The following is a 20,444-nucleotide window of genomic DNA, read 5'->3' on the forward strand; positions in this document are numbered from 1 at the left end:
GCTGGTTTCATTGGTGAAGCACATGACTCTTGATCTCAGGGTTATATGTTCGAGCCCCATGTTGGGTGTAGAGATTACTTAAAAATAAAATCTTAAACCCCACCACCCCAAACCCAGCTGGCTGGACACTAAATATTAGTGTCTTCTTCCTATTCATACTATAGAACAGTCCAGAAAATACTCAATTTAACAAATGCTGGCAGCTGAGACTGTTTGAACAAAAATACCAGGAACTTATCTCTTTTTTAGCTACCAGCCTGCTCTTCTCTTTAACAGTGTCCCCCTTGAACTAAGGGCAACAGCCTCACCAGATGAGGGGGAAAATAAACCGACACAAAGACCAGTGAATTAGCTTTCTTCTCATCAATGCACAAATCAGACATCTCTTGGGATTGCAGAGCCTGTTCAGTTTTATCCAAAAGAAACCCCACATTGCAATACCTGTAAATCTTCAAATATGTTAGAAAAAGCAAGGGTCCTGCTGAGATGCAGGGAAATCAGGCTCATCAGATGCTCCTGTGACACGCCCAAGTGACATTTTCTACCGGTATGGGTGCGTACAGGGTTCAAAAACCAAACCCAATCTATATACTTATTAATTTCGTGACACTGGCATTTATGAAGCCATTTGAAATACACTTCTAAAAAGACATTTGTTACCAGAAAAACTCCACCAGGAGGTTAGAGAAGTAAGGATGTTGCCCACTCAAGCCACCAATGATCATAAGTTGCCATATAAGACCAATTAAGATTGAGAAGAAGGGAGAAAGCTGAATCAAGGGGAAAAGGCATGCTCCCCCCAATGAGAAGCCTCTTTAATGAGCAGAATAATGAGGGCCAAGGAAGGGTGAGGCCAGAAGCAAAGGACTCTAGTCAAGCACCCTCCCTGTGTCTGTCTGGAATAGTGTCTGCTGTAGTAGGTACATTTCTTTCTGTTCCTCTTTCTATATCTCTCTGCATGATCTGGTATCTTTGAGGAAACATTTCTTAGGCCACTGGGGAAGTGTCTAGGCAGAGGTCATTTTCTTCCTGTTCTATCCTCCGGGACTGCAATTCCATGGGTGGACCACACCTAACTACACAAGGCCACCTGTGCAAGGTTCATTCTGGCAGTGACGTGGGTATCATGCCATCTAATCAAACTCATTCTCAGCATTTGCATGTGAACACCTTACTTCTCTATATTAAGAATCATATTTTAACATGTGACAGAGTCAAAGAATGTAATGCCAGGGTCAAAGAAAGAAACCAGCCCAAACAACTCCAGAAATGACCAAAGACTCCCAACAAGCCTCTACAGTCAGAACAGACACATCAGAAAAACACATGAAATATTTCTATTCCTGAAAATCTTTGGAAACAGTAATTGGCAAAGGAGTTCCTACCTTCCAAGGGGATGCAGTCTTGGAATCCGTGTCATCCTATTCAAAGGAAGAGGCAGAGATTAGGGAGCTGTGCAGTTCAAAACAACACAGCCCCCGCCCCACCCTCTCCTGTCCAAGGCTGCATCCCCAGAGCCATCCATCAGAGTGGCATCCCCTCTGGAATCCATATCTGCTGGCTCAGAGCACACCACAAGGCCACCTGAGGGAAATGAAGCCAACGATCAGGACAGGAAAACTCTAGTTTATGGAGTGGACAAAAAATGAAGAGAATGAGGAAATTTGGTAAGAAAATCACCAATTTTTGTCTCTGTTCTACTCATAGGATTCTTGGAAAAGGATAATAAAACAAACAGCTGTGGAGGGCAGCTCCGGTGGCGCAGTGGTTTAGCGCCGCCTGCAGCCCAGGGCGTGATCCTGGAGACCCTTGATCGAGTCCCACGTCAAGCTCTCCGTATAATGCCTGTTTCTCCCTCTGTCTGTGTCTCTGCCCCTCTCTCTCTGTCTCTATGAATAAATACAATTAAAAAAAAAAAAAACAGCCGTGGAAAAAGTTCTAGAAAACAGAAGAGAGGACACCTTTTTTTTTTTTTTTTTTTTTTAATCTTTTGGAGAATGGCAAATAGAAACCAATTTCTGCTAATTCTTTTCCACAGGTTTTTTTTATATCTCAAGGTTTGGGAAGAGAAATCCTTAATAGGCTCGTGACTTATATTTTTCCCAACACCTACTTCTCCTCACATTCAAGTTCCGCACAGACTTACCCTGGGCATCATGCCATACACCTCCTATGAGGAGAGAGGGAACAAGTTTCATTATTAGAACCACTCAAAGTGACACTCATTAGTGTCAAACCCAGAGACAGAATTACAAAAAGAGAGACCACGGGCCAGGAGAACTTTTCAAGAGTCTAACAGACCAAGTGTTTATATGAAAAACCTTTTATTTATTTAAGAAACGGGTGAGTTTACTATTAATTAAGGGCCATATAAACAGTAACTAACTTTCACAATATTAAATGGACATATGGAGAAGACAGGAGCTTCTTTCCCCTGATATAGGAAGGTAAACAAAATGGAGATGGAGAGGACTTGACCACACCCAGCCCCCACCCCCAACCCCATGCTACAGGACATGGCATATTGGGCTAGCAAGGACACAGGAAGGAACCAAGTTCCTTTCTGCCAGTCACACAGCTTCAGTGTAAAATCCAGATACTCGCCTGCTGCTGTACTGCCTGCACCTCCTCAGCCATCAGACCTTCAGACTCCAGGTCTTCAGCCACCTTGTTAATGTCTTTCAGCCGTGACTCATTGGCCTTCAGATCCTTTAAAGCAAAGCCCATAATAACTAAGACTCCAAGAATAATTCAAAGAAGGTGGGCAAACAGATGCTTTGAACCAATAAATCCTGTCCAACAGGTATCCTATGAACTAGTTTATCTATTCCTCAGCAGTCACCTAAATCAAGAACTCCTGACTGTCACTATCAAGGAAGTAAAAAAAATAACAGGGCATTGGAGTCAGTCTGTCCCAAACTTGCTTAATTAACAACAGTTCATAAACCATTACTCTGTTGGAATGAAAATTTGCTTTCATCTTTCTTTGGAGAAAGGTTTTTAAAATTCTGAAATTCTAATGCCAGCCCCTGTGGAAGAAATAGCCCACCACCCATATTAACGGTTATAAACCTCTTAAAGTAGGAATGATAAACAAGATGTGGTTTATGCATGCAATGGAATTCTATTCGGCCATAAAACGTCATGGAGTCCTGAAAACCACCAGGGTAAGAATGAACTGGGAATAATGTTATGTTCCATGAAAGCAGTCAGTGGTAAAAAGTTACATTAATATAGGATTCCGTTTATATGAAATGTCCAGAATACATTAGTCCAGGACAAAAGCCGATCTCATGCTGCCAAGGGCCGGGAGTCCTGGGGAAGGACTAGCAGGTATGCAGCTTCCTTGTGACATAGGAAATGTATCAGATCCAGACAGAGATGCGCAGCACCATGCTGTGCTGAATGCTTCCAAACCACACACTTTAAAACGGTTAACTGGTGGGTGCCTGGTGGCTTAGTCAGTTAAGTGTCTGCCTTCAGCTCAGGTCATGATTGGGATTGAGCCCCACATCAGGCTCCCTGCTCAGTGGGGAGCCTGGTTCTCCTCTCCTTCTGCCTGCTGCTCCCCACTTGTGCTATCAAATAAATCTTTTAAAAAAAATTAAAATGGCGAAGTGTATGCCAACTTTACCCCAATTAAAAAAAATACCTTTACCTATTTTTGTATTTTAAGTTCAAAAAAGTTCTTCCAACAAGTAGAGAAAACGGCATCTATTTCCTTGGAGCCAAACTGATCAAAGTTCCAATTCAAGTCATTGAGAAATGGCCACCCAGCGGATGGAACACAATCTGTACCATATTTGTTCTAGTAAAGCACAGTCACAAGTCCAGAGAACCAAGTCTTTGGATGATTTTCCAGCTCAGACCAAGACCTCCCTCCCGTACCTTCTGAAAGTCATCGAACTTCTTCTGCAGCACTTCGACCTGCTCCAGGTCAGCGCCCACCTCCTCGCTGGTCAGAGCTGCCTCCTTCTCGTTGATCCACTGCTGCAGCTCGTTCGCCTCACGGAACAACATGAACCGCTTACAGCTCTTCTCCAACATGCCCTTGCGCTTCTCGCCCAGCTCCAGCAGAGAGTGATACCTGAAGTCATTGAAGAGGGTGACAAGAGGGGGCAGGCAGGCAGTTAGCTTCCTACAGGTGCTAACCTAAGGGCAAACCACTGGTGTCTCTGAGATGTGGATCCCATGAATGTGTAATGACGGTGCCCAGGCGACAAGGTGTCAGAACACAGATGAAGATGAAGCTCCTACAGGCCAGCACTACAGCCCCGAGGAGAAGTACACGCTTACTGTTCACCACTAGGTGGCTTAGACAGCCAGGCACACTCATCCCCGGGCCAGTTTTGCTCTGAGAACATCACAACCACAAATGACTGGAACCAAGCGTCTAGCATGGGGGTTCATGCGAGCACAGCTGAGAGACGAAATGAGTGTGCTGGGTACAAGGCATACAGAATTCCTCCTCCGCTCTCAGAACTCTCTGAGCCGACCTGGGCGGTAGGGGAAGGCATACCCAACTATACAGTAGCCTCGTCCAGGACATTAGCCTCCCTGAACGGTAGGGAAGTGATATTTATTTCTCAGAGAGTTTTGGCAACTTCAGAAGGAAAATCAGGTCGAGTACAGAGTATCTGCACCACTTCATTAGTTGGAAGGTTTCTTAAGAACAATCAAAGAATTTTTGTGCTCTCAGGAACTAAAATACAGAATGCTGAACTACTTACTATCTTTGGAGATGTGAACATGACTAACTTAGTAAAAGTTAAAGGTTAAAGAAAATCCATCACCATCAAATCTAAGCTTCTCAGAATGAAATAAAGACAGCAACAAGGTATCAAGACTCAAAGCATTTGAAAGGGAGGAATTTCATTTCCTTCCTACCAAGGAACGCCAGGGACCCGGCCATCAGTTGGGGACTAAGAGTGGCTGGCCCACCACCAAAGCCAACAGGAGGGGAACCAACAACATTCTGAACACACAGCTGTGCGTGGAAGAGATAAGTGGCCATTGACTGACACAGCAACACCGACACCTCTTCCCTGGTGAGGGAAGCCAGCTGCACAGCAGCACAGTCCCCGCCCCCTCCCCCACCTCGTCTTTCTGGATGAACAAGTGCTCTCAATAGAAGTGGCAGAGGGAGAACCGACATGGGCACTTGGCAAGGCCGCCCGCCTACTCACAGTTCCTCCACCTGTTTCATACGCAGAGACACACTGCCGGCCTCCTTAGTTATGCGCGTCCTGCACAGGGGGGGGGGCACAGCAAAAGCATGCACAAATTAGTGGGATTAATCCATAGGAAGAAGAGTGCAGCTCCGAGGCCAACAGGAGGATGGATGCTTCAAGTGGGGGCAACTGAGGAGTCCTTGAAAAGTTCTCAGAAGCAGGCCGGGCCATGAAGGAAATCAGTAAAGAAACAGCCAGGAAAGTAAGTTAGAGTAGTTAGTTCACTATTGTTTTCCTGAAAAGTGTGCCAGGCTTAAGGCAAGCAATTTTCTTTGTACAGGTGACTCTGGTAACTTTGCAGAGCAAGGCCAGGGAAGGAAAGGCCTACCCCGAGAGCTAGTATGCCCTTCCAGCCACATACCGGGCCACCTGCTTTGCTCCCCCAGTTACGAGCCAGGCACAAAGCACTCTCCTGTCTCAGCAGTAACACAAAAGATTTGTAAGTGGACAAATAACTGATCTTTTCAGGGATCGCCAGGGTCACAAAAGTTCCATTACACTAAGGTCTAATGAGAACATATCTTTTGAGTGTTTTTTCAAGTGTCCAAAACTTTTGAGCTTATTAGCAGAGCAAGACATCCTACAGGAGGGACATAGGTCAATACAGGAGCTTAGCTAGGTAGGGGACAGAGGACAAAGCCATTTCATAAAAAATAACCTCCATCTCAGAGCAGAAAGCAGGAGAGAGCCACTCTCCCAATAGTCCTCTAAAAAGGGCAGAGCTGTAGGGGTGTGGAACCTCTAAAAATCAATCCCAGAGCATCTCCCCCAACTGAAGGACAATGGTTCAGAGAGTGATGTCTAGAAAATGCTGAAGAAAAGAAACTCACTTTAGTAGAACAACAAAATAAGGAAAATAAAGGTATTAATCCAGAGTTTTAGGTCCAAATGAAACACCATGGGTTAAAAAGGACTTGGGGAAAGTGTCTGGAAGAGGGTGTTCTGAGTTCACACGGGCACCAGAACAGTCGCTCTGAAGCCTCTGGACACTGCCTAAAGCTTGGCCTACGTGGGATGTGAAGTAAGCCCCGAGAGACACCTCGACCTTTGTGGTCACCAGCATGGCCCTTACTGGTGGTCAATCTGCTCCTGCCGCACAGCAATGCTGCCCTGCTCCTCCAGAAGGTTCTCTCGGGAAGCAGACTGGGCAGGGTCCAGCTTCTTCACATACGCGGCTGGCACGAAACCCTGACGGTCGTTCACTTCCACCTTCCACCAGTCCTGAGAAGACAAAGGGACAACTGAAACACGAGTTCCCTAGAAAGAGAGAAACCAAGGAGGCCTGTGCGTGTGCACACATACATGAGAGCTTTGGCCCTATTAGGAGAATCTCGTGACAGCGTCAAGGTCACTTTGCTCAAGGACTGAAGTGTCAGTCCTCTGTCACCTGCCAAGTAGAGAGCGTGTCACAAGGATGCCATAACGACACCCAACATGAAGGGCATTCCCTCTCTTCAGCAGACACCCCAGAACTGCACTATAGTGTGGCCATATGCCTCATGTGGCTATGTAAATTTAAATAAGTTACAATAAAATTAAATTTAAAAATTCAGTTAACCAGTCACATTTCTAGTGCTTAATAATTACTTGTGGTAACAGCTACTGCAGAGCCAGCACACACATAAAATGTCCACTATCACAGCAAGTTCCATGGGACAATGCTGTTGAGTAAACCAGAAATAAACTGGAAGGTGGTTTAGAGACAACAGAAAATACAAATCACAGGTTTTCTCAAATGCTAATGATCAGGGTAAACTGTGAGGTATAGAGTATAGGAGTAACTGTTTTTAACAAGGCTGTGAACATCTCTCCAGCCTGAACAAGTATCTTTTGCAATCTCTCAGATAACGTGTGGAATACCATCCACCTCATCTCAAAGCCTCAAGGAAAGGTGGCTGATGAACCAGGAAGCATTTAACTTCCAGAGCCTACGGGGTGACATCGCAGCTATCTTCAACTAGATTAAGAACCAACAGCTTTAAGTTCCAGAAAAGCAGACTCTGGCTCTAGAGAGAAAGAACTCCACCTACAGGTGTATAATCATGAAAAAAAGTGACCCTTTAGAGTATGTGTCACCACACCACCTTTGGGTGTTCGGGAAGACGGACGGATTGCCTTCTCCATCACCCACAAAATGAACCTACATCAAGAGGGAGACTGCCTGGGCAACTCAAGTCTCCTCTCAAATTCTAACCCAGGCTCATTTCAGACACAATGGCCCACAGGCACACAACTGAACAAAACTGGTAGTGCTGACGGAAAGAGACACGTGACTGCTTCAGACGCCTTGCCTTGTTGGTGCTGTTGAGTAAAGTGAGAATGTCCCCTTTCTTCATGGTAACCTCTCGAGGGCTCTTCTCCTGATAGTCGTAGAGAGCCAAGACCAGCTCCTTCCCAGTCTCGTCATCCATGGGGGCCACTTGTTGCTAAAAATCCCAAGGAAGGGCAAACACAGTTAAAGGATGTCCATGGTGTGTCCCCTGACACAGGACAGACTCCCAATTTCAACAGCTGTACCAAATTTACCAAACACACGTTTATGAGAGTCCATCTCTGAAGCAACCAATAAAATTGATTCCCAAACTTTAGCTGTTCAGTCTTTATAAAAAAATCTCATTTTGAATGGTTTATACATCTTGGTGTTACAAGACTTTGGTTTTCTTTTTTTAAAGATTTTATTTATTTATTCATGAGAGATACAGAGAAAGAGAGAGAGAGGCAGAGACACAGAGGGAGGAGCAGGGTCCATCCAGGGAGCCTCATGTGGGACTCAATCCCAGGACTCCAGGATCACTCCCTGGGCCAAAGGCAGGCACTAAACCACTGAGCCACCCAGGGATCCCCATGGCGTCACAAGACTTTGTAACGAGGCCACCAGAATATTGCCGATGGCCGTCACACCTGCCAGAAGTGCCTGAGCCTGGCAGCTTCCCCCGCCCCTGCTGTGGAACTGCTCAACTAAAGCCCAGCTCACCCGGCAGGACTGAGCCTGGTCCCGCAGGGCCTGGATGCTGCTGCCGTAGGCGCTGAGATCTGACATCAAAGCTTCATGTTTCTTCAGTAGAGCCTAAAACCAAAAATCACACACTCTGACGATGGCACAAGAAGCAAGGGCGCCCCAGCCATGACACCTCACTGACCTGCCACCCTCCTAAGATGTGGTTTAGTTACACGCTGATTTTCTCATCTCCCGTTCCACACACACACACACTCTCTCTCTCTCTCTCTAATACTTATTATAGTATCTTTTCTCCCTGCTCTCTGTGCCTCTGCTGGAAACAGAAAAGGAGACAGCACAGTATCACACACACAGTGAATCCACCACCCATCAGAAATAAACATCACCAGCAAACAAAAGCGTGTGGTGGACACTGCCCTCCGTGTGGAAGCTCCCTCCACCCTGCCACATGCAGGGCTTCAGCATTAACTACTGCCACCGCTGCCCAGGCTTTTCAGTTCTCCCCTCCTCCATCTCTTGGAGAGTCCTAGAAGCTGCATGTCAACACTCAAGTACTCTAGTTTCTGTGAAGACTGGTAAGCTAAGAGGTCCAGGAGCTATGCGTTGACCTTTATTGATTAAAACAGAAGAGCCTCACTCAAAAACACTAATTACTAGGGGGGGAAAAGAAAAGGTGATCACATACACAGGCGCACATACGCATGTGGAGAGAACAGGTGGACAAGAATGGCAAAATGCTCACGGTGGAAGGCAGTGACAGCTAGTATCCTCTCTCCTTCTGGCATGACTGCATTTCCACAGCAGGAAGCAAACACCAGGTTCTACAACGCCTTCATCAAACCGACAGTGCAGAGGCTGCACCTCCCACACCCAGGGCTCCAGTGAGAGCCCTGGCAGACTCCCCACACTCGCTCACCTCAGCGGAGTCCTCGTCCTTCCCGTAGTCAGTGCTGCCCACGATGGGCTCCTTCTCCCGCATCCAGGACTCTGCCTCGTTGGCGTCAGCAAAGTACTGCTGGGCCTGCAAGGAGTCTTCCAGGTCCTGCCGCCGCTGGGAGGCCTTGGACTTGAGGGACTCCCACTTCTGGTTCAGTTCGCTGAGCTTAGCCTTCACATCCTCAGCGGCAAAATGGCCTGGAAGGCAGGTGAGGGAAGGGAGGACAATGTTTAAGGGGGCTGCCTGTCGCCAGACAAAAAGGTCTTCCGTGTGTCCACGGCACCTGTGCTACACCACTGTGACAAGCCAGGCCCCTTCACGATCCTGTTTTAGCAGGAGCTTGTCCCAGCCTTTTAAGTGATTTGCTCAATTTTTGTCTCCTCAAGCCATGATCTCTACCCAGACTCTACAAAGCAGGTAATTCCAACCAGTACCAGGGACTGAACCATCAAGACATAATAAAAGCTTAACAGTGCCATCCCCAGTCCTCAGTCACTGGGACATGCACCAGGCTGTTCCACACTGTCCTACTTGCTCTCACAACTATGTTAGAAGTAGGTGTTATTACCCACATCTCACAGGTAAGACACTCAGATCGAGAGAGCAGGGTTAGTCAAGGTTATAAAGTAAAAAAAAAAAAAAAAGAGAACAGGGAAAACACTCAACCCCACAGCCCAATCTGACTTAAGTCCACACACTTTACCAAAGAAAGGACACAGGAAGAGTGATAGCACAGAGCCACTGCCCGATGACAACCGCTCACCTTCCTCCACCATGGCATTCCCCTTCTGTGTAACCGCCTTGATGCGGGGTTCATGCCCAGCAATTTCTGCTTGTAGGGCTTGGTGTTTCTTCAGCAGATTTTGGACTCCAATCAAATCTTTGCCTGAAAGCAGAAACCGCTCCCTGGTCATCCAAGCCATCAAGAGAGAAGTCAGTCCTGTCATTCTTAAGATTCTACTGGGGTTCAAGTTTAAGTTACACTTGACCTTGCTTGTTCTGATATGCACCTCTTTTATGGTCAAGGGTAGAGCCCATTCTCAGATGTGATTCTTATCTGATGAAAATAGACTAACCTCTGTTGGTGGACGCAGCGATGGGCTCTTTCTCCCTAATCCACGTCTCCTCATCCTCAACATCACGGAAGAGCTGCTGCAAGCGTAGAGAATCAGCCAGCTTCTGCTTTCGGGCAATCATGGGTTCTTTGAGAGCCTCATAGCGAGCCACAAGGGCTTCCTGCTTCTTCTTGATGTTTTCAGCATCAAAGTGGCCAGCATCCTGGAACTGGCGGGCCTGAATGGTGATGCCATCGATTCGATCCTGGGAACAGGAAAAGAGAGTCTTGAAAAGCATGGACCAGCCTTGGCATCAAGGTTCTGGACTGATCTTACCTCAAGGGTGGTTTGATCATATACAAATAAAAAGTAACACAGTTGTTTTCCCAGCCCAAAGAATATTTTTTCTTGCCATCTCTTTCTCTCATTTTGAGCTTCCAGAAAGCTCTGAGGAAAGAGTTTAATTGGAGAAGAATAGGGAACACACAGGACTACCTAAGAAAATCAACACCCTTTATCCCTCCAAAAATGAGGGATTACTTGCCACTCTTCACTTCTGTTTCCATACCACAAGCCTGACAACAGCCCCCAAGCCACACTCTACCTGGTGAGCAGCCACATCGGCCTCTAGCAGGGCATGCTTCTTCTGGAGGTTCTGGACATTGGTAAGGTCTTTGCCATAATCGTCTGAAGCCAAGTGACCTTCCACTTCATACAGCCATAGCTCAATATCCTCAACATTGCGGTTGAACTGCTGCTGCTGGTTCGCCTCACGAAGCTTTATCCCTGGGTCAAAGGAGCAGGTCTGATTTTCTATTTGTTAACACTATCCTTCTGCCAAGATTACTCACTAAACAATGGCATCTTAGTGAAGGACCATGAATCAGGATTGTAGTCCTGCTTCACCTCTATCACAAAAGTAAAGAACACAAGATGCTGACTTGAAAGTTCTACAAGAAGCATTCTAACCCACAGGAGAGGAACAGCTAATAATTACTGAATGCCCTCGGCTCTCAACTGAGCTTTTTCAGTGTTGGGGCCCAGTTCAGTCATGGCTGGCTAACTGAATCTCTCCCTTCTCACTCAGGCTCCCCCAGTTACCACATTTGCCATATTAGCAAAAGTATTGAGAATGTGAGGCAAGTAACTCCTACATGGGAGATAAGCCTGCTCACCCAAGGTCTCCTGGTCCACCTTACCTAGGTGGTGTATGTCCCTACACTTAACTGGGAAGGGACATGGAATCCCCTAGCATTTCTCTCACAGTCCAGAGATACCTTCTCTTACCCTTCAGTTCAGTGGCTTCAAGCAATTTCTTCCACAAACTGATGACCTCGTTCATACGAGCTGCTACCTCATCTTTGGCATAGTGGTTGACATCAATCAGCTTTTGCCCTGCTTTCTCCAGGGCGTCAATGCGGCTCTGGTTGGCCGAGAGCTCAGCCTCAAAAGCCTGATGCTTCTGTACTTTTCCTTGTAGGTTGGATGGGTCCTGTCAATAAAAGGAAGAAGGGAGTTCTACCTCGAACCTCAGTATGTCAACTACTCTGTGTTATCTTCTTACTTCTCTTTATTGGCAGGGGGGAGGGGTGGGTGGAAAACAGCCTACACTAAATAGTATGATTTTGGAATTTCTTATTTCTTTCTTTAGCTACAATTTATCTGTGAGAACTGCCTTTAGCTTCCTAGCCAAACGCTACATGGCAATGCTGGCGGAACGTTACTTTATAAGCTTCATCTGTGGCGGTTTTCATCTTCTCATTGACCCAGCTCTTGAGCTCATCAGAGTCACGGAAAAATTGCTGCAGGTGGAAAGAGTCTGCCAGTTGGGCGCGACGACACATGGCTCTTTCATGAAGAGCGTTGCGGCGGCTCAGGAGCTGAAAGACAAGAAGCCACGTGAATCTCTGGCTCCTACTCCCCAGAGATTTCTGAATCAAGAGGCTACATGGCAACATGCATCCCAGAAGGGAGAGCTGGGGACAGAAGGGCAGGAGCATGGAGAACCTGGAAACGTACCGCATCTCGGCGGGTAGCCACGTCTTCCATGGCGTAGTGGTTGTTCTGAATCAGCTTGGTTGCAAATTCATCCAGTGCCTACGAGGGAAAGAGGGAAGATTAAGGGTTTCTCCTTGGTAAGCATGTGGCTGCACAGCTTGGCCTCCAGAGCAAAGTAACTGAACAGGTCACGAAACACTCGGAACCATAACACAGTTTTCCCCTTAATTTTTGAGTTTTTGCTTGACGTTATTAGTAAGATACAACACTATCATGCTAGCTCCCTTCAAGACTGTAGATGATTTCATGACACACCTGGTATGATCAGACAGGGGTCAAAACAGGTTAGCAGCCTTCCAGTTCCTGCCTCTAAGAACTCTTTTCAAAGGGGAAAATACCTCTTCCATGAGCTCCAACTACTTTAACTTTTCAATTTTATTTTTTGAAGATTTTAAGTAATCTCCACATCCAAAGTGGGGCTTGAAATTACAACCTCAAGATCAAGAGTCACACGGTCCACTAACTAAGCAAACCAGGTGTCCTGAATTCTTTAACTACTTTTAGTGAAAGGTAAATATCGTCACAGAGGTTGTCAGGAAAAGATCTCATCCTGTAAACTGGGGCAGGCCTCCTACCAGGCCATGCTCCCCCACCACCATGAGATCTGAAGCCCCCACGGAAGTGCCTCTCATGCAGATCCTGTCACATCTGCTCAGAAACCCTTCAGAAGAATAGACTCTGGGCTGAGTCTAAGGATCACCCAAAGGTACAACAAGAAGGGGTCTTACTGTAATTTTTTCCTCCTGGGCGCTGAGGGATTTCTCAAAGTCCTCGTGCTTCTTGAGGAGCGCCTCCACGCTATCCAGAGAGTCTCCCAAGTCCTCATTCAGCAGGAAGGCCTTGAGAAAGAAAGCAAAAGCACTCAGAGGGACACCCTAGTCCTTTCATCTCTTAAGGCTTTCGGCAAGCAAAGCTTATGCTGGCCAAAGTGTGACAAGAAGAAAGGAGGAGCCTCATGTCCTTTTAGATTCACTTACAACTAATCTAACAATAGCATGAAGTGTTAAGTTCCAGACCCAAAACCAAACCAAACTCCAAAAACTCCTCTTTGGTAAGAAGTCATTCCACACCAACACACTCATCTCTAAACCGGGGGTCTGTCTTGTGGGTCTTGCAACCCCAGCAGCAGGAGGAAGGCCGGCAGAACTGCCAGGAGCTGCCCCGGCTCTTCACCCGATGCACAGCTGCAATGCTAATAATTTCCTGCCTGAAATAAGCAAGCCACCTGAGCAGCAGATCAAAGAGCAAGGAAGATGCGGTGGGTGGGTGAACGATACCTCCTGCTTGCTCATCCAGTTGTCCACCTGCTCCGTGTCGCGGTAGAAGAGCTGCAGGTCCATGCACTGCTCATACTGCTGCCGGCGCAGCTCCCACAGCTCCAGCAGGGCGGCCCTCTCCTCAGCCAGGATGCTCAGCTTGGAGGAGGGGGGAGACGAAGGACGTGAGGGGAGGGAGGGCAGATCTGACACCCTCAGGCAAACAGAAAGGCTGCCCTGGAATTTCTAATCCTCATACTAATCTTTGGGCTTGTTTTCTGGTTTGCAAAAGGGGACAAATTACAGTCACTTGTGTCAGCCAACTCATGGGAAACCACAAATATCCTGAGCAGCTGGTATGTTTATGCTATGTAGGAGAGGGAACCCTAATTAACCTGGAATTAATTTACTGCTACGTTATCAAATGATGTTAGGTCAAAATGCTAAGTAAACTTTAGGTAGAAGAAAAAGTACCTCTTTCTTTTTTTTTATTTTTATTTTTTTAGAGAAGTCTTTTTTTTTACTTTTTTAAAAATTTATTTATGATAGTCACAGAGAGAGAGAGAGAGAGGCAGAGACATAGGCAGAGGGAGAAGCAGGCTCCATGCACCAGGAGCCCGACGTGGGATTCGATCCCGGGTCTCCAGGATCGCTCCCTGGGCCAAAGGCAGGCGCCAAACCACTGCACCACCCAGGGATCCCGAAAAAGTACCTCTTTCTAAAAGGTGAGGAGCAAAAATGGAGTTAAGGAGTCTCAGCTGAGACTGAGAAACGTCAACTCAGTGGATGTTCCATAAAATACATAACTTTTTAGGTTCCACAGTTGACAATAAAGTACGTCCTTGAAAAGTAGTCAACATGATGCTAAAACATCATTCTCTAACATTACTCAGGTTATCTTCATACTCAGATACTGTGGAACCTGTACACACTTCTATACATCATCTGAAAGCCATTTCCTCTTGGCTTCACCTATAATGCAGGACTCAACTCCCTGTGAAGTCCTAAGTAGGAAATGTCACAAACGTCCCAAATGAATGGAAACTTTTTTCTCTGATTAATCACCATACTACACACAGGTGTTCTTTTTCAGTCTCTCCAGAAGCCGCCCCCTCCCCGCCATCTTCCCGGCACAAGCTCTGTGTAAGCCGTTCATACACCAGAGTGAAAACAGCCTGGACGCTTGAGGATGGATACCAGCTTTCAGAGACTTTCAGTTGAAGAACTGCTCCCCTCTTACCTTCTCCCTCACTTCATCTGAGGCATAATGCCCAGCAGCAAGCAGGGCCTGTCCAGACTCATCTGCAGATTTAAAGCTGTCCTCGTGAGCATCAATCTCACCCTACAGGGAAAAAAGACACAATTTATGCCCAGCAACTTATATAGACTTAATGTGTTTTTGTGTGGAACTGTACTGATTGTAAAGATCCTGGGGAGAATTTTTCCACCTTTATAAAAGATCATGTGTAAGATAAGACATTCCCCTTTAGTCTTTCTTCAGTCTTTCAACAAAGCCAGAACGCCTTTTTTACAAATATATTACTACTCAACTTTTGTTTAGATGTATTCTCAAGCACATTATACTTTGAGACAATTATAAGTAGTTTTTTAAAATTATGTTTCTGTTACTAGTGTATTTGACATTCTATATTGACTTTTTCACAACTTCCACATTAAAACCTCTCAGAAGACTTTCAGCAATAATGATTTCTAAAATCCTGCTTCATGGTGTTTTCCAAAATTACTTAGTCATAAAAAACCTTTGAAAGGGATTAAATGGGAAAGGAGAGAAAATGAGTGGGAAATACCAGAGAGGGTGACAGAACATGAGAGACTCCTAATTCTGGGAAACGAACAAGGGGTAGTGGAAGGGGAGGTAGGCGGGGGGATGGGGTGACTGGGTAATGGGCACTGGGGGGGGCACTTGCTGGGATGAGCACTCGGTGTTATACTATATGTTGGCAAATTGAACTCCAATAAAAAACATACCAAAAAAGAAAAAGCTCACAAAACCAGTTTTCTGTGGGACATGGTACGGAAAAAAACCCAGAATAAGGAATTTAATTACAATAAATATGACATTCAGCATTTCAACAAAGTTATTATTTAAGACAGTACATGACTGATGCACAGAACAGCAGGGCTTCTCTCTTGCCAGGGCGTGGCCCTTCACTTGTATGGACCACTGTCTCCTGACACTTATCCAGCTTCACCACCTATGAGAAGCAGGCAGAACCAGTCTCCAAAGGCAAAGCCAACAACAATCCTGTGATAAGAGCCACCTGTGAATAATGTTTCAGCTACTCTGGCCATAAGGAAGAGTACTCCCCAAATGTGTTACAGGTTATTGCCTTTCCTTCGGGAAGATGTTGGAAACGCTACCTTGTGTTCTTGATGCCTGTCCAGCAAGGCTTCGGCGCCGGCCACATCATTGGCAAGCTCATCTGCATTGATAAGGGCTTTCATCTCAGTTACCCAGCTGGTAAGGTCACGGAAGTCAGCAAGGAAGCGTTGAAGCCTGGGGAAAACCAAGATAAGTCATCAGATGTTGCCAGTGGAGAGCCCAGGATGAAAAATGCCTTCCTAAAGCTCCAAATTCTGTCCTCAGACCATGCCAATTCTATCCTGGGACACAGAGGCTTCTTCAGTTTGATTGTAAAGGAAAGCAAGAGAAGGCTGCAATCAATCCTTTAAAATCTAGGTTGTAAAAAAAAAATAATAATAAAAAATAAAATAAAATAAAATCTAGGTTGTGTCCATCACCATAATTCTCCAATCTGGTCCCTTCTCGCCAACCTCCTGTTCATTCCCCAGTTCTAGCTCCAGTTAGTAATTAGCATTCTTTCATTTCCCAGTCCTTGATTTACTCAATAGTATATTCATTGTGCTCTGATTGCTAAGGAGATTTCCACTTCTACTGGCCATAATGCACCAATACAGGATGGAGGAATATTCATGAAGTCATAAATACTATGTACACACACACACACACACACATAGACTGACCAATCTCCAAACAAATATAACATCGGTAGAAAAAGTCACCTGCATTTTCTTTCTTAGTACAGGAACCTGGCAGGTGTACAGCAGTGCTCTCAGTATGTAGAAGTGACCCCTAGGCCCGCCTTCCCTCTTCTCTAAGAGAGGTGCAACACCACCAGTTGCTGAGCTCCAGGAGATTATTCCCCACCTGTAGGAGTCATTGAGGCGGGCATGTCTCTCAGCTGCCAAAGTCCGGATCTGCTCCCAGTTGGCAATCAGCTCCTCTCGCTTCACTTGAATCTGTGCAGCACTCAGAGGGTGGGACTGCTGCAGGCGGTCGGCCTCGGCACACAGGGCTTTGACCTGGAAATGCACTCCATCAGACTGTGCTCATGCCCCTTGCTAACTTACTTATGGCACTGGCTGCTTTCAAAACCCACCTTGTCCTCCAAAGCAGCAAGATCTCTCTCCAAGCCTTCGTGCTTCCGCAGCAGAGCCTGAACACTTGCCAGGTCTCGGCCAAAATCGTCAGAGGCCATTAATTGCTCCTTTTCTTTAATCCAGCTGATGGTTTCATCCACATCCCTGTGGAATGGGAGGCAACAGTGCAGCCACTTATGACAACTGTCTGGAGCTGGGGAGGCTGCACCGGGCAAGGCCCCTGGCAGCTCCAGTACCTCCTTGGCATGTGCCATATACTCAACCAGGTCCCTCAGGTATGTGCCCACATCTAGCAGCCCTCTTTGGCTTGGTACCTGTTAAAGCGCTGAACCTCAGCAGCTCCGAAGAGCTTCCCCTGTCTCTGAAGGGCCAGTCCCTTCAGCCGCTGCCAGGCCGCATTTACTTCATCTTGCTTGGTCTTGATGGTCTCCTCCTCGGGGTGCTGCTCCTACATGAGGGAGAGTGGAGACTGACCTGGATCCTGAGCCCCTGGCTCCTCCAAGTCCCCACTTCAGTAAACCTTTATCTTTCTGAAGAAATACTGGTTTTATGTGTGAAATGAAGCAAAGCTTGTTCAAATCTAGCTTCTGGGGTGCCTGGGTGATTCAGTTAGTTAAGTGTCTGACTCCTGATTTTGGCTCAGGTCATGATCTGGGGTTCATGAGAGTGAACCTGCTTAAGATTCTCTCCCCGCTTGCTCTCACTTCCTCTAAAACAAATAAAACTGGCTTCCATTTCCTCTTAATAAAAAGAGGAGACACATGATCTATCCCTTGGAATATATGGTGAGGTCATAAAGCAGTGATAGGTATCAATACCAAAAACCTTTGTGTGGGCAGCCCCAGTGGCTCAGCGGTTTAGCGCCGCCTATAGCCCAGGGCCTGATCCTGGAGACCCAGGATCGAATCCCATGTCAGACTCCAAGCATGGAGCCTGCTTCTTCCTCTGTCTCTGCCTCTCTCTCTCTCTCTCCTCTCTGTGTATTCTCATGAATAAATAAATAAAATCTTTAAAGAAAAACAACAACAACAAAAAAAAACCTTTGTGCTAACACGTCAGCTACAAGTGTGTGGTAGTCTCACAAATGCACCCATGTCTGTCCCAAGCACTGGAAAATCCATTATTTCCAACATTCATGAGCCTATCAAACCATTCCTGCCTATATACTTCATCTTGAAGTTTGCTCCTGACTTCAGACTGGAGCTAGGTCTTTAAAAGCCTCTTACCCCACCAGCCACATTTTGGTTTTAATAAAAATAACATGTAAGTAATAAATGAAGCATTTGAGGGTTCTGGGATCCATCTGTGAGATCTTAGGCTTGGCCTGACTGCTTTCTCAGCACAACCTCAGGATGCCCCAAGATTCTGGGGCAGGGTGAGGGGGCAAAGCACATCTCTCACTGTGGAAGGGTGAGGCGTTTCTGAGGAATGTTGGCTCTTCTTTCATCACTGGCCAGAAAGGGAACAAGTACCAGCCCTGAAGCAGATCCATAAATTTAAGATTTATTTCCCCCAAATCAAATTTCTCTGATAGCAATAATGCTAGTTCCTACTGCTTGACATCTCCGGAACCTCTGATCCCTACAGAGGAAGCTAAGGATAAAGAAGCAGAGTATGGAAGCAAGCATGAAGGCAATGGGAAAAGAGTGCACTTGCCCCTCTTAATGGCTCGGAGCCGCCAGTGGAGAGCCCATTCATTACAAGGTTCCCCAGACACCCAAGAGAGCAGTCAGGCGTCAGTGGGTGCCTGCCAACTGTAAGCAGCACTCAGCACCACACCCTCCTCTGGGAACCCCTGACACCTGCCTGTGGCAACCCAATAAAAGCATCGCCAAGCCCCACCCGAAAGTGCGTGGAGGAAGCAGATGAAATGAACTCTGCCCTTCCTGCCTGTGGCCACAGGTTAGCAAGCAGTTTCTACTTTAAGAGTTACCAGCATGGCTGCCTTACTCAGATCTAAACAAAACTCTTAGACAGGCTTACCAAACCTTGCTCACTCAGAAATTAGGTAATATAATCAAAATCTTCTTCTGAAAACACCAGAAAGTTAATACTATGATCTGGGAAGAATCACACAGCACATTGCTACGTACCTGAATGAGCTTGGCAGCAAACTGATTAACTTCATTAACTCTTTCTTCATGGGCAGCCATATCTGTTTGAAACTCTTCAAATTTCTTCTGTAAAACCTCTACATGCTCCAGGTCTTGGCCCAGCTCCTCAGAAGTCACAATTGCTTCCTATTTGGGGACCATTACAGAGCCAGAGTCACCAACAAAACAACAGCTCCCAGAAACTCAGCATGAACAAGACCCATCGGGATGTGCCTCATTAGCTTTAGTGGATGCAGCTTCCTGTGTCATCTGATCTTAGCTCCCCTCCTTGTTAAAAGGCTGAGCTCATGGATTTTGGTGTGAAGACTCTGGGCTTCAGAATTATAGAAGAGCACACCCCGGAGAGCAGATGGAGCTAGAGCAATTCCACTATGTGCCTTCTGCAGCTCACACTGGCTCAAGGCTGGGCCTCAGTCTCACTAAGGTTTACTCCGCAAACCTTCCCCCTGGAAAGATACCTTGTCGTTGATCCAGTCCATCACATCCTCACACTCTCGCAAATACTGCACCAGCTTCTGGGCCTGCAGCAGTTTGACTCCCTTCTCTCGCATCTTCTCCAAAAGCAGCTCCCACTGGCGGTGCAGCTCCATTAAACGGGTCTGCAGATTAAAAATCAGCCCCCGAGATCACAACCATTTCTATGGGATCTGGCTCCTCCACAGACTTCCCACAAGTCAGAAACCCCACAAATCAGAGCTCAGAACAAGTCTTTTTTAAGATAATCCCCCTTTCCCCAAAGATATGCCCCAAACTGGGAGGAAACCAGAAGTCCGAGAATAGGAAACAGCATACACCTCACAGTAGTTTGGTAGGTCTTAAAGAACAAAATTACTGACCTCTGGCAGGTGGATTTTTTCCCAGTCTACTTCAGGGGACTTAAGATCAACTATTACCAATATTATATTATTTATAATTAATGTTCTTAGTAACTGAATCATTGAGTGGGATTCCTGGGTGGAAAGACAAGAGGAACTGACATGGAAACTGAGCAGAAATTACTGAAGGGGGGCAGCCCAGGTGGCTTGGTGGTTTAGTGCCGCCTTCAGCCCAGGGTGTGATCCTGGAGACCTGGGATCGAGTCCCATGTCGGGCTCCCTGCATGGAGCCGGTTTCTACCTCTGCCTGTGTCTCTGCCTCTCTCTGTCTCTCATGAATAAATAAATATAATCCTTTAAAAAAAAAAAAGGAAATTACTGAAGGGTACGTTCTGAATTTGTGGAGGGAAACAACAAAACGAGATCCTACAGGCATCGTGAATGCTAAGAAATAACGATGAGGGCCAAGTCAATAGGAACACCTTTGTATATAAGTAGAAGAGATGGGGTCCTGAAACATATCAGCGATCAGAAAGGATTCTTGGCAGAAAAGGTTCTGGAACTTCTATGAAAAAGCAGTTTGGGGAAAAAAAAAA

At 46.3% G+C, this 20,444-nt stretch overlaps 1 protein-coding gene across 10 annotated transcripts in view; it reads right to left on the reverse strand.

Moving 5' to 3' along the window:
• Positions 1 to 20,444, reverse strand: part of SPTAN1 (spectrin alpha, non-erythrocytic 1) — a 61,663-nt gene that overhangs the window by 25,383 nt on the left and 15,836 nt on the right. For 7 of the 10 annotated variants that reach the window (XM_038549160.1, XM_038549161.1, XM_038549164.1 and 4 more), the window contains exons 4-27: positions 19,492 to 19,632; positions 19,013 to 19,159; positions 17,234 to 17,367; positions 16,919 to 17,063; positions 16,687 to 16,841; positions 15,879 to 16,014; positions 14,737 to 14,838; positions 13,518 to 13,655; positions 12,969 to 13,079; positions 12,202 to 12,279; positions 11,907 to 12,062; positions 11,470 to 11,674; positions 10,787 to 10,968; positions 10,204 to 10,447; positions 9,891 to 10,013; positions 9,107 to 9,324; positions 8,206 to 8,298; positions 7,523 to 7,657; positions 6,304 to 6,452; positions 5,187 to 5,246; positions 3,889 to 4,087; positions 2,605 to 2,709; positions 2,147 to 2,170; positions 1,386 to 1,421 (exon numbers count right to left, since the gene is read on the reverse strand). In XM_038549160.1, coding sequence (XP_038405088.1) covers positions 1,386 to 1,421; positions 2,147 to 2,170; positions 2,605 to 2,709; positions 3,889 to 4,087; positions 5,187 to 5,246; positions 6,304 to 6,452; positions 7,523 to 7,657; positions 8,206 to 8,298; positions 9,107 to 9,324; positions 9,891 to 10,013; positions 10,204 to 10,447; positions 10,787 to 10,968; positions 11,470 to 11,674; positions 11,907 to 12,062; positions 12,202 to 12,279; positions 12,969 to 13,079; positions 13,518 to 13,655; positions 14,737 to 14,838; positions 15,879 to 16,014; positions 16,687 to 16,841; positions 16,919 to 17,063; positions 17,234 to 17,367; positions 19,013 to 19,159; positions 19,492 to 19,632 — 3,216 coding nt within the window. The remainder of the gene's footprint in view (positions 1 to 1,385; positions 1,422 to 2,146; positions 2,171 to 2,604; positions 2,710 to 3,888; positions 4,088 to 5,186; positions 5,247 to 6,303; positions 6,453 to 7,522; positions 7,658 to 8,205; positions 8,299 to 9,106; positions 9,325 to 9,890; positions 10,014 to 10,203; positions 10,448 to 10,786; positions 10,969 to 11,469; positions 11,675 to 11,906; positions 12,063 to 12,201; positions 12,280 to 12,968; positions 13,080 to 13,517; positions 13,656 to 14,736; positions 14,839 to 15,878; positions 16,015 to 16,686; positions 16,842 to 16,918; positions 17,064 to 17,233; positions 17,368 to 19,012; positions 19,160 to 19,491; positions 19,633 to 20,444) is intronic. The other 3 variants (XM_038549167.1, XM_038549166.1, XM_038549162.1) reach the window with 1 other exon arrangement.

Source organism: Canis lupus, chromosome 9 (assembly GCF_011100685.1).
Source record: "Canis lupus familiaris isolate Mischka breed German Shepherd chromosome 9, alternate assembly UU_Cfam_GSD_1.0, whole genome shotgun sequence".
Taxonomy (NCBI): Eukaryota; Metazoa; Chordata; class Mammalia; order Carnivora; family Canidae; genus Canis; species Canis lupus.